This window comes from Rhipicephalus microplus, unplaced genomic scaffold (assembly GCF_043290135.1).
Source record: "Rhipicephalus microplus isolate Deutch F79 unplaced genomic scaffold, USDA_Rmic scaffold_45, whole genome shotgun sequence".
NCBI lineage: Eukaryota > Metazoa > Arthropoda > Arachnida > Ixodida > Ixodidae > Rhipicephalus > Rhipicephalus microplus.
The window spans coordinates 1,450,181-1,467,618 of NW_027464618.1; the positions used below are offsets into that span (position 1 = coordinate 1,450,181).

A 17,438-nucleotide genomic window follows, 5' to 3' on the forward strand; every position below is an offset into this window, starting at 1 on the left:
CACGAGGCGTCGCTACAGCTGGCATTCGGACATTGGCCGTGTTGAACTTGGCAAGAACCTTCGTTCGAACGTCGCGTATAGCGACACCCCACGGTCTTATGATTATATGTATGCACCGAGATGCAACCACAGCGGGCGGGATCGAACGCGCAACCTTTAGCTTTGTAACCACTACACCGCAGCGGATAACTCAGAAGTCATGCAAAAGAGTTCTTAGGTGAGCAAACGTGTTTATGAATGTTGTTCAGAACAGCGAAAAAAAAAGAAGGGGGGGGGGGGGGAATAAACACACACAACAGGGTGCTGTAAGCTCTGAGTACCCTGCCCCCCCCCCTCACCTCTCCATTATATTTTTTCGCTGTTTTGCGGCATGTTAGTCATGCTCTACCAACGAATAGCGTCGCTCAGAGATCTCTACAACCCCAAAACTACGCGAACACGCGCAAAACCCACCCAACGCACGGACACCAGCGCGAACTTCAGCCTCGTTGAGGGAAAAGAATCTGCCGAGCGAAACTTTCTTTCTAGCCCTCATTGTACAAGTAAACAGTCAGCGCAGTGCCTCCTCGATCTGATTCTCGTATTCAGTAGGCGCGCGCGTTTCGCGTCCCCGTCCAACACACTCGCCATCGTGGTCGTCTTCTCGTGAGCGCGCACTGAGAAAGGGACGCAGTCCTGGTCTTTCGACTTCCTCCCCTTCCTCTTCGGAAGAGAGGAGGTACATAGAGTAACATCGCGCACGCAGTCCTCGTCTTCCTCCGGCTGAAGAAGTCGGGGCCGAGTGGAAGCGCATTTGCAGATTCGATCGGCAAAGACAGAGCGGCTGCTCCCGTGCTTTCTTCCATGCGCCGTCGAATTTGCGGAGCCCTCTGCTTGGCGGTTGACCGAGAAAAGGACGTGCGCGGACGGGACCACTTCGCACAGGTTTGATAGTTCCCATGGGAAATCAGTGTGGTGACATCTCGTAAACGGAAGAATAATCCGGTTATTTGTCGCACTACTTCAGCCTATTAGGGGAACATGAACTCGACATTAAATGAACGCGCGGCATCACGCTTTAAGGCAAGTACACTGCGAGATTCACATGTCAGAAGTGGACATTGTTGACAAGAAATGTGCCTCCTGACTGTCCCGACGCGGGAGCAACCCGCTGCACGCTGAGTCATGCACATCACGACTTAAAATAAAGTTTCGTATCGATCCATACGTTTTGATATTAGGTACAATTGGCCAAGAACAAAGGAAAATAATCCAGCAAAATTAATCATATACTGCAAACGCTCACTGACTAAACAGCCGTCGCACAAGAGACCTGAGAAGAATAAATCAATGAGCTATTTGGCACGTCTTCTCGCTAAAAACCAAGGCGTGCAAACACTGCGTTTATGCTGTCTTGACCTCGTTTCATGGCAGAGTTTGTTCGCCCTGTATTTCAACATGCAACTGACCTCGGCGTATGAAAGCAGACCGCACGAAGCCAGTACATTTGGCCTGAGTGCTTTCTTCTGCCAAAGTTTGGGCTGCTGTCATTCACCATCACAAGCACTCACGCGGAAACCTTCTACATGATGCAAAAGCCGTTCATATCCTCACATAAGCCGGGTGAGGAGAGATCAACGATGCGAAGACAACGAGAGGAGCAATCCAGCGTGAAAGCCACGAGCGCATAAAACAGGAGAGAAGCGTCGCGTGCACAACGTCTCGTCCCACCGGGCGTGATCGGCTGCCCCGGCAGTCGCTGGCCCGCGGCGTTACAATTACCATCTGTCAATGACAAATACGTCATCCCTCCCTCTGTCTCTCCTCAGCCTGCATGTGCTCTCTCCCGCATCCTCCTCTCCATTAATGCGATCCGCGAGCAGCAGCAGCCGCCGAAAAGAAACGTTCCCTCGCTTTCACTCGGGACTGGAGGCGCAGTTCCGCGTGCACCCCTCATGGGGATCTTAGAGCACGATGCGAATGAGTGCGCAAAACACATTACGTAACTCTTACCCCCGTCTCTTTATCTCATTTCTCCTTTCATCTCATTCCCGTATCCTCGCCTGGCTCGCCACTCCGTCAACTTTTACCACAGCAAACTCTGCCGCGACCTCCCTGTTCTCCAGTCTCCGTCTGTTTTCTTTTGTCTGTAACTCTTTTACCTCTTAGAGACTAGCAATCGTCCTGCGAGACCTTCAGTTAAAACCAGCACGACATATCGGTATCACCATCTTCCGCTCCCTCATAGGCCTTCCTCTGCCCGTCAGCAGGCCATCTGTCGCGGTGTGTGATCCGTTATGTTGTCGTCGACAGAAGACACAACGTCCGTCCACAGTTTTCCACGCTGCCACGCACCCGATGTACCCAGCCGAATTGAAGAAATACATGCTTTTACTTTATTTTAGGTTCCTTTTTTCTAGCCCTTTGTCCCGGAGTTTTCTCTGACTCACTCGCCCACACTCCCAGCGTACGATTACAACCCCGTGAAGTGCTTAAAGCTGGCAATGTCTGCGATCACTCAGGCGATGCAAAACTACGCAAGTGGCTGAGAATTTCGAGGCACAACGGTACAACGTGGGGAGCCTAAAGGACCGGCTAAGTAAAATTGACTCACAAAAAAAAAAAGGACGAAAAGAAAAGCGCTTCACCTTAAATTGTAATAGGTTGATCTTTACGAGATATTGTGAGTTTTTATTGCGGTAGCGTCAAAGAGCTTGTTTCGCAGAAATTCCGAGGTCGGCATCGTCGGTTGTAAGCGAAGCATCAGCATCTTTCGAGTGACTAAAGAAAAATTGAGAAAGATGCTAATAAATTGAATAACAAAAATTCCTGGGTCCGAAAAGAAATCTAACCCGGGTTGTTTGCGTGTCACGTGGGTGTTCAACCACACGACCACGCATCTGCTTAAGTATGCAGTGAAAGTAATTTTCATGCTTTACAAACAGACGCGCCTTGCACACATGCTTTACAATACTACATAAAACATGACAATAATATTGCGTGGTACAAGCGCACAATACCACCGGGTGTCAGAACATGTGGTTCTTATGATGAGATTTTTTTTCAATGTCAACATAATAAAGTTCAAAATTTAAACCCGATGATGCACCCCAAAAGGCACACACGATACTGCACGTATTCCCTTAAAGCCACGCTGTGGGTGCACGGCAAGTTCGAAAAGATTTCCTGCACTAAGTGGTTTAACTACGCACTAGGCACAAAATATCGCTATCGCGCTCAATTCTCGAAGGCGAATTCTCTTTCGTTACCATGGGAAAATGTGCCACTTTTTGTAGGTTTTTGTAATTATTTTTTGTAGTAGACATTATCATTGTTACAGTGCCATGCAATATATCAATAGAAAGCTAAATAAACGTACTTTCTAATAATATTACTTTTAAAAAGAAATATTTGGGGGTAACAAGTAATAATATTCTTGAAAAACAATATTTATTGAAAATTGCATTGAACATTCCTGATTCGGTGCTTATAACACAAAATCAGAAAAAAGACAAATAATCTGAAATATACAAAATGTTTTCGAATCAATGGTCTATGAAAGAAGAAAGTTTGAGCTGCCTAGCTCATAAATAATATGAGTTACAAATTTTTTTTTCTGCCTATTGGAAACTGCCTTGTTCCATCTAGTGCCACAATTATACTTTTTCCCTCTACAAATTTTTCAAACAGAACAATGCAATGAATGTTACTAAATAAATAGATAAATGAGCTCTTGAACCATGGGCATTTTATAAAATTGTGCTGAATAGGAACTTGGGAAAAAAATCTCAAACACGAAACATAACTCTGAACAGGGCACCAAAACAGCGTAAGGTATGCCTTTACCATAAAAAAAAGTTGTAAATGTGTAATCAACAAATATAGCTTCACATTACAATGTCTAATAGTAGCCACAAGCTCTAGAACCTATCTGAAAGCTCTAAGTTGTGAAAAAAATTCAATTGCCAGAAAAAAGTCGTTCACGCGAGGGTCCGGCGGCCGGATCGTCAGCCATCTTCATAAACAAAACAAGCGAACTGCGCACTTTGAACCGGCGATTAAAAAACAAACTACACAGGAAATGGAAGATTAGTGCCTAAAAATGCCCTAGATGGCGCAGCTAGTCCATAGGAGCGCCGCTATTTTAAAAATTTCGCGCGGCGCTTATGGGTCACCGGTGACCCAGTTCTATAGGCACGGTAACGAAAGAGTCCCCTAACTTTTTGTGCATTTACACACTTCAGTGACCTTGAGGGCAATATAACGATGTAGAGTGAGGCATCTGTTCGAAAAGGCGTTGTATAGTGTTGGAATCTTAACGGGCAGCATATGTCCGGATAAACTATCAATCTTAGAATAACGGATAGATGAGCCAGTAGGCACCTATTCATTATAAAAAAACAAAATAAAACAGGGCATCTGTGACTTCCTAACTTACTTTTTTTTGGTCTGTGTTTGCACGACCTGTCTTTATATAATAAACTATAGATGTTGAATAGAAGTAGATACGATTAAAATAAAGAGAATTTCCCGCAGAAGTAAATTCTCGAAGCGTGCTATAATAGGGTCACGTACACAGCCTCAGCAACCGATCGGTATCTCAGGCAATCCGATCGTCGAGTATAGCGGAGAAGATGACGAATGGAGACGCCACATTCTTAGCGCAGCGCACCAACACACACCAATCACCAATAGCCTGCTTCTTCGGGGAGCGAAAAACCATTATTTTTCACGCCGACACTGCGCCAGTCCCACACTCCACGCAGCCTCGGTTTTTTTTGCGAGAAACCGTATACATATATACTATATTCATTGTAACGCACCGCTTCTTTAAGATCTTTTTTGTCCTAATATTTTATCTACTCCTTCATCTTTCAGCAGGCCATAGCTTCGTTTCTCATAGCGGCACCTCACTTTGGTCACTGCAATCCACGGTATGTTCCTCCAATCTTTCTTTTTTTTTTTTTTTGCAGTGATGCACACTTCATGAGCCGTCATTCATATTTTGACTCGCAAATTGATATTCATCGTTGTCTAAATTCTGTGCAGTGCCGGTGGCAGCCACCAGTCACGTTGCAAAACTAGAGAAAGCAACTGCTAAAAAGTGTCCCCGGTGGTCCAAGGGCTGATCAGCGCCAAATCGGCCACTAGAATCAAGCAGTGCATCTATTTAGCCTAATTATTTACATGTGGAGAACTGTGAAATCATTAACTTCGCGTTAATAAGTTCAACGTGAGAAGCACAAATCATGCTCTGTAGGTATCGTTTTCATTTTTTTTTTATTTCGCAACGAAGCTGGCGTAATTCGTTCGGAGGGTGATGGGCGGGGATATCCTTGCGTTTTGTCTACCGTCGCTGTTATTTCCTCAATTGGGCAACGCCTTGATGCACTAAGACTGGATAAAGAAAATGCTGTATTTGCGTCTTGCGTCCATCCGCCTGATTTGAATAACTAACTAGCGTGTTTTCAGAAGTTCTGAATGACTTCGTCAGACGCATTGGTCTCTTAAAAATACCTACTATCCCTGACTGTTGGGGTGCGTTCTGTGCATATTTTTGTATCGGTCACGCAATCAGCGCATATCCCTTCACTCGGAGTGACGAACGTAACGAATGCAGGCCACCACAAGCCATCGTGAATTCGACCCCAGAATCAACCATAGAGCCATTAAATAAATATTTAGGCGAAATTCAACGATCTACAAATGAAATGTTGAATGACATGTACGACCACAGCAAGCCACGTGATAGAGAGGCCTGGGCATCCGTGAAGGAGATTGTTACGCCCTTTCATCGACGCAAATGCTGCATGATTTCAGAGACGTATTACTTTCCAGGGCAGCAAAGATATGAACGATAAAAACAGGAAGTGAATAAGCCTCACTTTTATGTGCCCATTGGAAAGGTGAAGGCCAAGGGCGCATTGTGCTAAGCCAGCCACATTGATTCGGACAGTGTACTCACCTGCGAAAAGACAAGAAAACGAAGGGCACTTACACACAACGCGAAATATCGAACATTATCGAACAACATCAAACACTACCTAACAATACAGAACACAGAAGAAACTCTAAAAAAAGCAAGGTTATTTTTAGAATATCTTGCACGTATATATTGAAATTCATATATTTTATTTATTTCCAACGCGTTTTTTTTTCAACAAGTTCGGGGTTTCTCAGGCAAAAAGCGATTAAAAAAAACCCTTGAGAATGCCTGAAGGCCCATATACGACAGTTTGGCCGAAAGAAAGAAATGGGTCACAACACTAGATAGGCATTCGCCGGGTAAGATAGTTAACACGGCAGCAGTTTGGAAATACAAGCATAGCCGGAGAAATGGACAAAAAAGTTAGAAGAATATTATACAGATAGAGCAGTGGCACAAAGAGACATAGAGCAATCTAAATAACTTAATATTCACTCATGAACAATACTCATGAACAGGATATAAATTTTAATAATATGATACAAAGTGCAAATACGCCAGCAGAATGATTTCATTCCGGTGACGTATTATACATAATGAAAACACACTAGAAAGAACACTATGCAATGGTAACAAAAATTCACGCATTTTTCTTTTTGAAAACACAAGAAAGTCATAGGGTCACTACTCTCATATTAATAAAGTAAGGAGGGTAATGTGTATCTAGGGTAGTGTAGAAAATAGTGCGAGAACGGAGAACATGTGGTAGCAAGGACAGCACTCACGTTCCCTGACAATATTTCATCTCCTACCCGTTAGCTCGTTGCGTTCGTGAGACGCTCTCGTGCTTTAAAAGCACTAGAAGTGCTTCAGCACCTACCGCTGAAGCCTCAAGGCCATCGAGGAATTTCGCATGACCGGCAGCAGCAGAGGATAAGGCCACAAGCACGCGATGAACGACAGGCAAGCGCGAACAGCAAGAAACGGAAAGTCAGCAAACACTTGAGGTTTACGGTGCCAAAACTACGATATGATGATGAGAGACACTGTAGTGAAGGGGCTCGAAAAATTTCGACCACCTGGGGTTCTTTAACGTTCCCCTGAATGGTGGTGGTACACAGACCTGAATCATCTTCGCCTTTGCTGCAGTCGGGTGGCGGTCTCGCGTGAAGCACCATACATACACAACATCGCGGGTATCGCGATGATGAATTTTAGTTACGAAAACGGGCATACCACCAAGAACAAAAGGAAACAATTCCCTTAGCTGCATCGGAAAATGCACGAACGTGTACACTCTACCATATATACTGTTTGCTCCGTCCGTCCGTGCCACGCACAGCCCACTTCTACACCCTACACTTTCACACACACCATCTCTCTCATACTATTTGACCCTCTCCCTCACGCGTGATATTTTCGCAAATATATGACCTTGGGAGCAGCAAACAAACGAAAAAAGAAGCCTACTGTAGCTCCACTAGTGCGAAACCTGGGCAAGTGCTTCGCTCTGGCACCAGGATTGCCGTTCGGTGGAATCGAAAAGGCGCTAAACTCAAGCCAACTGCATCCAAAGTATAGTCGTGCCACTTAATACTATCGCCAATCGGGCAGCACAGTAGTACAGGAGTGTTATTATGCACAGGGTCTTTACTATTGATAAACAAATAAAAAACCTTTTCAATGGGTAAAATCGGAAACCGAAAAGTAGCCAGCAAGTAACCATGGCGCTAACTGGAAATTTTCATCGCACAACGACGTAGAAAAGTAGCCAATTCGGCACTAAGTAGCAACCGACAGCAATCCTGTCGGGCACCCAGCGGTGTCCATGCGTCGACGACGTCGATCAGCGTCAACCACGTCAATATTTCAAGTAAGCACTTCCGGTTTTGACAGCACGAGTAGAATATTCTTCGAGAGATTTCAAAGCCGGAGTGCGACGTGTGTGCAACCTTTTGCTGAGCTTTATCAACTGCTTCCTTGTTACAGCCGTTGAAACAAGCGTCGTCTGAAGCGAGCTATGTCAAGTGTTTTCCTCACCAGATGCAGCAACGCAGCGACCATGAAGAAAAAGGGGAGGGGCGGCTGCGCCCTCTATGGGGCGTCCCCGAAGTCAGTCGCATGATTTCTAAAACGTTTTTAGCTGTTTTAGGTTAATTCATTCGATTACTTGAAAGTTATTTCAAAAATTACCCTGTTTTAGACTTTTTTCATTGATATTAACAAACTTTTAAGCATTGCTAGCCATGTTATGGCCTGTATTGAGCGCTTTACCATACGCGTGACTACGGCACATTAATGTACGGAAAAAAGCACACGAATTCATATGCACAGTGCATGGTTGCAGTGGTTTATGAAATATGCCTTTGCGAGGTGAAACACGTTATGTAGGACAGACCGGAGGATGTGTGAACGTGCGCCCACGCGAACACAAATTGTCAGTTAGGAACAATACAAGCGGGCCCCTGCCTACCCACCACTCCGAGTGCAAGTGTGAAACGATGCTGAAGGATGTTAAGATATTCAGCCGCTGCTGCGACAAGAAAGCATGGAAAATTTGCGAATCATATACCGCATCTGGACGAAGAGAAATGCGCGCGTCTTTTGCATAGCACTGAGATGAGGTTTATTAGCGTTGTTACGTCAACGTCTGTCACACCTGTCCCGTTTATTAGGGAGGCGATCGCCGGGCTAATTCCAAGAGCCGAAGTATCGGCCCCCCCGAACCGCACCACGAAAGCGTGGACAATTTAGAAGTGGTCCTTATTGGTGCGCCAGCGGACGCCGGCTGTGGCCCAAAGAACAAGACAGAGCCGAGAGTTGATAAACAAACAAAATTATATTCTCATTAACGGCAGATCAAAAACAATACACACGTATGCACACTCCACAATAGTTACATACAATACGTCACCAAACAGACAATGTACTACACAGTACAATCAACCACACTTGAAACAACGGACACAGACAACAATACGCACTACAATGCAGTCGCATGCATTGAACAACCAAGACACTTAAAGACTAAAGAGATATAAAACCTATTCAGTCCAAAGTCCTTGGAACAAAAGTCTGAATGATACTCTTCCGAGAATCACTCACTCAAAGTCCAGCGTTGTTGTCGTTCCGCAGCTCTCGAAGTTCTCTTCCAGGAAACCTCCCGTCTTCAATTGGCCACTCTTCAAACTTCAACTTCTTCGCCCGAACACGTCGGCTTCACACACGCAGCTGTTGCCACGCGTCCTCGCTCAATAGCGGTAAACCCACGCTCTTGCCTGTAGCTCGAGCCGTCCCTACGGACCACAAACTTCGCCGACTACACGGCGGACTCTCTACGCACTCTGGCGCTCACTTCCGTCTCCTCCTGTTCTGTCACTACGGGCAGAACCTTCGCCGACTCCACGGCGGAATTCTTACGCGCTCTGGCGTTAACTTTCGTCTTCTCCTGATTTCTCGTCTCGGCTGCTCGGTTAAATACCTTGCGCGCGACTTTCCAGATGTTTCTCGTCATTTCGTCGGCGCGATACGCAGCGAAGGCTGGGGAGAGGCACGAGACGGTTCGACTGCCCTCTCCGGAGGATGATTCACTCGGTCTGACCCCGCCTCCTTCGTTCTAGAAAAATCGCGGTCTTGCTGGGCCGCCGATGTGGGGTGAGGAGGATCGTCTGCGAAGCCGTGCTTCTGCGGGGAGAGCGCGCGCCCGGGAGCCCTGGATGTTTGCTTTCTCTTTTTTTTTTCTTTTTGCCTCGCGGCGTTTCTGCCGCCCGTTGTCGCAAGGATTTGGCGGCGCGCTCTTTTTTAGCGCTCGTTCTGTGACACTGCCCCCCACTTTAAGAATATTATCTCATAATATTCAAAACCACACAAACGAGCGCGAACAGTCACCACACATTCTCACAGACTGTAACACAATCCGTCGCTCATGACACTTCACATTCACAATATATCACTCAAAACAATCGTACATTGTAGTTCAATTCCACAACACATGAAATATAGCCACAGGTACATGCCTACAACACTTCATCACACATTCTAAACAATACAAACGTACAAAGTTCTGTCTATCCAACAATTATACAACACTATACATCACACCATCGCACAGAACACTGACTCACTCGACATACACTTGAGACACAGGATAACAAGAACATTAACACAACATATGGCACTCAACACTGCCAAACACATTCTGCTTTGACCTCAGCACTTATCCTGAGTACTTCGAGCAGCGCTTGCGCCCCTTTTTGCGGTGCTCGCTCGATCTCTTCTTGTGCTTCCACGTTCTTTTTCGGCGAGCCCTTTCCAACGACGATATCTGAGGCGTCGTCTCGGCCATCGTTGTCTCTTCCGACACCGTTAACGCGTCATTACATTCGTCGGGTCCTGTCTGTTTATTTACCCGCTTGATCATGCCTCTACTTTTTTCCCGGCTGGCCAACTCCGTCTCCTTTACACTGTCAGTCGGTTGAGGTCGTGCCGACGTACGTCCAGTTGCTCGGCCTGTGAACTTATTCGACACGATCGTCTTCTCCTTCGCTGTCTCTTGCGCCGCAGCTTCACCTTGGGCTCTAGTGAGATCCGTCACGGGATGCTCCTCCACAGTATCTCGCGGCCGCTGTGTTGTCGAGGGCTCTATCTTCGGGTCTTCTCCCAAACATTCTGGATCACTTGGCCCTCGCGCCCCGTCGGTGTTTCCGATGACAAGGTCATACAGGGGGGTCGTCATGCATAACGCAGTAACCTTCCCGCTGAAGTACGGGGTTTCAACCTCAATTTCTGCTTCGGGAAGCATCCGGACCGTACGGTCAATTAGGCAAACCGGTTTCGTTCTGCCTGTCAACTCTCTTTCCCGTACCAAATTTCTCCGAACGATAACCGTGGAGCTACCGGTGTCTCTTAGAACCGTAATCTTCTTGCTGCAATCTTTCCAGGAAGCGTTGGCATTCCCTTCGTAACACCGGTTGGCTGTTTTGACATTACAGCCCCCACAATAGGAATTTTCTCCCCATTCTTCAACTCTACGAATCCATCAGTGACGGCATTATTATCAGATTTCGGTGCCGCTTGAACACAGGATACCTGGTGAGTTTGACTCACTCCGTTCCGACAAGCGTCTGCTTTGTGCCCAGTCTGACCACACTTAAAACATTTTACTACCGTAGGGCTCGTAAAGATCGTTCGACAGTTTTTCGCGCGATGACCCACTCGGTTACACAGAAAACATCGCTGAATGCTCTCTGGTGCACGCTTCTTTTCTTCGGGAGCCAATTTCTTCGAATCATCGGGACACTCCTTCTTGACCTTGGCCAAATTAGTTCCACCTTGCCCTTCCAAGAATTGATCAGCCAATTCAAGCATTCCTTCGAGTGATTCAGCCTTCCTCTCTTTCAAGTACAGCGACAGGCTTGGGTGGCAACTAGTAAGAAATTGTTCTCTAATTAGCAGCTCTCTAAGCTCATCGTACTCCTGCGCTGTCCCTGAAGGTTCAATCAATCTGTCGAAATAATGGCAAAGTCGGGCGGCATACTGCGTAGCCGTCTCCCCATCAGCTGGCTTTCCTGTCCTAAATCTGTCCCGGAATCCTTCCACGGTAAATCTAAATCGCTTCAGCAAAGCAGCTTTCACCTTAGCATAGTTGGCTGCATCGGTCGGCGTCAGCCTACCGTACACACTGAGCGCTTCACCACTCAAGCAGGTACTCAAAGCAGTTGCCCATTGCTGTTCCGGCCAATTCTGGCTCCTCGCAATCGTCTCGAATCTGTGGAGGTACGCGTCTAGGTCGTCCTTCCTTTCATCAAACGCTACGAGCAGCTTGCTTGGGTTCAAGCGGAAGCCGTGATCTTCCCGTTCGCTGCTTTCAACTCTAGCTTGGACGGGAGTTTCACTTCGCTGTTGCAAACGGAGCCGCTCGAGTTCCATCTCGTGCTGCCGCTGCCGCTCCCTTTCCTCTCTTTCTTCTTTCAGCTGGCGCTCTTTTGCCTCTCTTTCTTCTCTCGCCCTTTCGGCTGCCAACTTTTCTCGCTCCAGCTCCAACTTCAATTGCTGCTCTCGTTCTTCCTTCAGCTGTCGCTCTTTTGCCTCTCTTTCTACTTTCAGCTGTCGCTCCTTTGCTTCTCTTTCTTCTCTCGCCCTTTCAGCAGCCAGCCTTTCTCTCTCCAACTCAGCTGGCTTTTCTTCCTTGGCCCTCTCTGCCGCCAACCTCTCTCTCTCCACCTCAGCTTCTTTTTCCGCTTTGGCTCTTTCGGCCGCCCACCTCTCTTTTTCCAGCTCGGCTGCTTTTTCTTCTTTGGCTCTCTCTTTTTCTTCTTTTTCCTTCTGGGTGACCCACTTCCGTAGTTCGACGCCAGAAAGACCCATCTTTTCACCAAGAGCAACTAACTTTTCGAGATCCATTGTGTCTCGCAACTCGCAACTAAAACCTTGCCGCGTGCAAAAAGTATCTGCCTAAATCAGTCTATCGGAACACTCCCCTGCACTCGTTAACGAGAACACTGAACAACACACAAAATCGTTCCGATAGCACTATCAACAACTCGAGGCTCTTTCCTACTACTTTGGGCACACTGTGCACCAAAAGGTCCTGTATCGCGGACGCCAGATTAATTGTCACACCTGTCCCGTTTATTAGGGAGGCGATGGCCGGGCTAATTCCAAGAGCCGAAGTATCGGACCCCCGAACCGCACCACGAAAGCGTGGACAATTTAGAAGTGGTCCTTATTGGTGCGCCAGCGGACGCCGGCTGTGGCCCAAAGAACAAGACAGAGCCGAGAGTTGATAAACAAACAAAATTATATTCTCATTAACGGCAGATCAAAAACAATACACACGTATGCACACTCCACAATAGTTACATACAATACGTCACCAAACAGACAATGTACTACACAGTACAATCAACCACACTTGAAACAACGGACACAGACAACAATACGCACTACAATGCAGTCGCATGCATTGAACAACCAAGACACTTAAAGACTAAAGAGATATAAAACCTATTCAGTCCAAAGTCCTTGGAACAAAAGTCTGAATGATACTCTTCCGAGAATCACTCACTCAAAGTCCAGCGTTGTTGTCGTTCCGCAGCTCTCGAAGTTCTCTTCCAGGAAACCTCCCGTCTTCAATTGGCCACTCTTCAAACTTCAACTTCTTCGCCCGAACACGTCGGCTTCACACACGCAGCTGTTGCCACGCGTCCTCGCTCAATAGCGGTAAACCCACGCTCTTGCCTGTAGCTCGAGCCGTCCCTACGGACCACAAACTTCGCCGACTACACGGCGGACTCTCTACGCACTCTGGCGCTCACTTCCGTCTCCTCCTGTTCTGTCACTACGGGCAGAACCTTCGCCGACTCCACGGCGGAATTCCTACGCGCTCTGGCGTTAACTTTCGTCTTCTCCTGATTTCTCGTCTCGGCTGCTCGGTTAAATACCTTGCGCGCGACTTTCCAGATGTTTCTCGTCATTTCGTCGGCGCGATACGCAGCGAAGGCTGGGGAGAGGCACGAGACGGTTCGACTGCCCTCTCCGGAGGATGATTCACTCGGTCTGACCCCGCCTCCTTCGTTCTAGAAAAATCGCGGTCTTGCTGGGCCGCCGATGTGGGGTGAGGAGGATCGTCTGCGAAGCCGTGCTTCTGCGGGGAGAGCGCGCGCCCGGGAGCCCTGGATGTTTGCTTTCTCTTTTTTTTTTCTTTTTACCTCGCGGCGTTTCTGCCGCCCGTTGTCGCAAAAATTTGGCGGCGCGCTCTTTTTTAGCGCTCGTTCTGTGACAACGTCTCATGGTTTTCGAGGTCTTCTTGTGATGATACCTTTCTGAAACGCTCTAGCTCGGTGATGCGTTCTGCGGAAGGTAATTATAGGTATTCTGCGTGAAATAAAGTTAGTTGCCAGTCTGCACGTGTGTGTCAGGTGGCAGAGTTATCTCTTTTGTGTTGATATGTATGGGCGGACGACATGACGGTCCCCCGGAAAGGCTCCGCACTTAACAGAGAGCGTATGTGAAAAGCACAACAAAGAAGAACGAAAAGGGAAAACGGAATGAAGCGGCTAGGAAACTCAGAGACACCGCGTACCTCTGAGTGGGGCCTGCAAAATTCAGAAGAAAAAAAACCACTAAAGCGATGGGGGGAATAGGGGAATGAAGAAGCAAGGCAAAATAACACTTAAATCTAGCATTAAGACACCAGGAGAGGCGTAAGGCAAAGGCGACGGTAAAGGGCCGGTGCTGCCACGCTGGGATGCGCAGCGCTGTCGCTCGTAGCGAAGGGATCGTTAACGCATTAGAAGCGATGCAGAACGGAGACGATGGAGACCGGCAGCTATCTCGACGCTGTCCATTGCGCCACCATTTCCCATTTCGTCCTAATTCGGGGCTGTTATTCTGCTGCCGCCAAATATTCGAACGCTGCTTTCATTGATACATATTTTTCTCGGAAATTTATTTCTCCCTACTTATCTGCACTGCGCACTCCAGCATAGGGTAATTTTTTTTCGGGTGTAGCCGCCTGTTCTCCTCGTACAATTAACGATTTCTTTTAACGATTTCTTTTTTAGCAGCAGTAATACCTAAATAAGGTGCCCGTTTGCTGTATCAGCTGCTAAATATTTCAAAGATATCATGTCATCCCAGTTTTGTTCTTATTACAGGCATGAATGTTAGTGAGGAAAACCTGGCCGTTAGCAGTGGCTCCTTCTCTTGTGGAAATATGAAAGTGCGCAAAAGTCAAATATGACAAACATTAGCGAAGCTTCGCGACCCAGTTAAAGTGCGCGAAACACGCTAAAAACACACGCACAAGTGTGTTTTTTCCCGTTCACCGCCGTTCCTACTCGTGCATGGTCACCAAAGTTTACGGTATAGCCGCCATAAGTGAAGGCCGTAAAACCTGCAGGCTCTCAAGAAAGATTTCAGTCCGCAAAAATGAAACCTCATTCGCGAAGGGTTCTATATATAAAAAAAGCACGTTACGATGTAGACAAAATTAGGAACTAAATAGGCCGGTTTGGCGCCATAAGTCCGCCTTTTTCAGTTCAGCTCATCTAGTGCAGTTTCAATTTGACAACACATTATTCAGACAACAGATGCGCAAGAATTAAACTGGTAAAATAAAAAAACGAAGCTTGTGCGAAAATCGCTGTGTCTATCAGGCCTTCGCATGTAACGTACAACTGCGTCTGCACAAAATAGCTGCCTTGAAGACGAGCTAAGGGCAAAGAAAAAAAAACGAACAGTGACAAAGCAAACTGACATTGTCCAAACATAACATCAGTGCCGGTGAGGTAGGACAATTTTGCTAGTGCAAGCTTTAGTAGAAGAACCACTTGCTCGCCATTTACTCTTTAAGGTTCGCCCTATGATGTCTGTCCCACCCTGCACTCGTCAAAGAATAACGAACGACGAACAGCGCATATACTGCAAGCTACGCTGCTTCACAAGCATACGCGGCACATAAATATTAAGGCTATAGCCTTAATAGCCTTACGAAGCGTGAGAAGTGGTAGTCGGCGTCAACGCGAGTAACGGAAATACGGGGAAAGAAAATCGCCACAAAGACACGTGACGACCAACGAGCGCTAATTACCGACAAAAAAGGTTCCGTTTTCACCGGCCACGCTGGTCTGAGGGTTGCGTCTTTCGACTGCTGAGCCAGAGGTCACGGGATCGAATCCCAGCCACCCCGCCCGCATTTTCAACAGAAGGGAGATGCTATTTCGTGTATTTAGGTCTAGGTGCACGTTGAAGAAAGCCAGGTGGTCGAAATTTCCGGAGCCCTCCACAAAAGTGTCCGTCCTACGACATCGTTGTTTCCTGACCTTGAAGGACCACTCACCACCCCGTGCTTAAAGACGAGGGGGTGATTTTTCTCCTCTCCTTGATACACACGGTGCATCCTCCTCGCCCCTTAGTTTTCGAATGCACGTGAGCAATATCAGCACTAAGCGCTCGAGCATACCTGGATTTTGCGCGCTTCTCGGCTGCGCGCTGTTATCGCCGCCTGCGCAGCTGTAAACACAAAGAATGAAGTTTTTGTGTTTACGGAAAAAAATTAAACAAAGATGAACGGATGGGCGGCTGCATGGCAAAGCAGTGCAGGAGACAAATCACATGTGATATTCCGCGTATATCAACAAATCGAGAGCATGTACGCAGAATACGTCACAGGAACTACTGTCTACGTCACAGTAGTGCACCAGGAAGGGCGAGAAATATCAAGAAAGATTATTGCGCTCTTTTATTTTTCTATTTTGAGAGCCCGGTGAGTGGCCCCTTAAGCCCCAACCATTTATGATTTAAGGTGTATTTTTCATCGTAGGCATTTGCACTGCTGCCCATAATCATCTCACAAGCACATCTACACAAAGGTTATGCACTCATTTTTGATGGTGATAGGCAATACTGGAAGCCCGTAAGCTGTCAAATGAACCCTTGTTGGTTGTTAGAACTCGTCTGGGCTCGGGCATCTTCTTTGGGTCATTGTTGACTGCGAGAAAAGCCGTTATCAATGTAATATAAACGTCGAATTATATGCATTCGCAGCAGTGGTTTAATTCACAATCTTTAACAAATCGAGGTTTATCGCCAAATATGGAGCCGCCAGTAGAAGACCCCCTTAAATAATAATGCAATGAACTAGAACGTTTATCTTCCACTTTTACTTAGCTACCACGACAAAAAAAAGAAAGGGGAGGAGATGGAGGGCAGATGAAATATATCCACGAAAAAAAAAGTCACAATGGGAAAGATACAAAACACTAAATGGCTCACTGGACCAGAACGATCACCGTTATGACAAAAAAGAGAAAAAGCCTCGCAGCAGGTGAGGCAACTGGGGAGAGAGGGACGAGAAAAACAGAAAAAGCTGCGCAAGTCATTCATTGCAGAAGCATGGTATTCATCGGTCTCCCACAGATATTACAGCTGTAAAAAGCCCCAAGACGGCCAGCAAAGCAAAACAAGGCGCAGGAGCCGTATAGAGAGGACATTCTGGGTGCCGATCAGCGAGACAATTCCCTCACGGGCGAAGGACGTGACTTGTCCTCACGTGCCGAATAATTTAGGGATCAACCAGAGGACAAGAAGCGAGGAAAAAAGGGTGATAGAAGCGAAAGATGAGAGGGAAGAATTGGCCTACAAAATGGCCTCCACTCTTTTCTTCGCTTCTCCGTCGAGGCTCGACTTTCTTCCCTGTCTTTTTTCATTCTTTTGTGTCTTTGCACGCTATAGAGCCGTGTCATCTCCATTCCCACGTCTCCTTTCGCCACCCTCTTTGTTTTTATCCCGTCAAGGAAGCAGCAACCATTTTAAGCACACATCTCCAGGACGCCAGCTCGCGTGGCCCTTGTTGCTGCTTTCTCTTTTTCCCCTTCTTCTAAACTAAACCCGCAAGGAATTGGAGCAGACTTAAGGTGTTAGAGCGACCAGCGAGGTACGTCTCATGGCGGTGCGTCTCGGAACGGCCACCTGCGCGCTTTTCCTGCAGATGCTCTCGTCGTCCACGCTGCGCAATGTCAGACAGCCCAAG

General features: G+C 47.0%; 1 protein-coding gene across 1 annotated transcript in view; it reads right to left on the reverse strand.

The window, feature by feature from the left end:
• Positions 1-17,438, reverse strand: part of LOC142787116 (uncharacterized) — a 417,172-nt gene that overhangs the window by 12,864 nt on the left and 386,870 nt on the right. Inside the window, exon 2 of the mRNA XM_075884723.1 lies at positions 5,865-5,944. Coding sequence (XP_075740838.1) covers positions 5,865-5,944 — 80 coding nt within the window. The remainder of the gene's footprint in view (positions 1-5,864; positions 5,945-17,438) is intronic.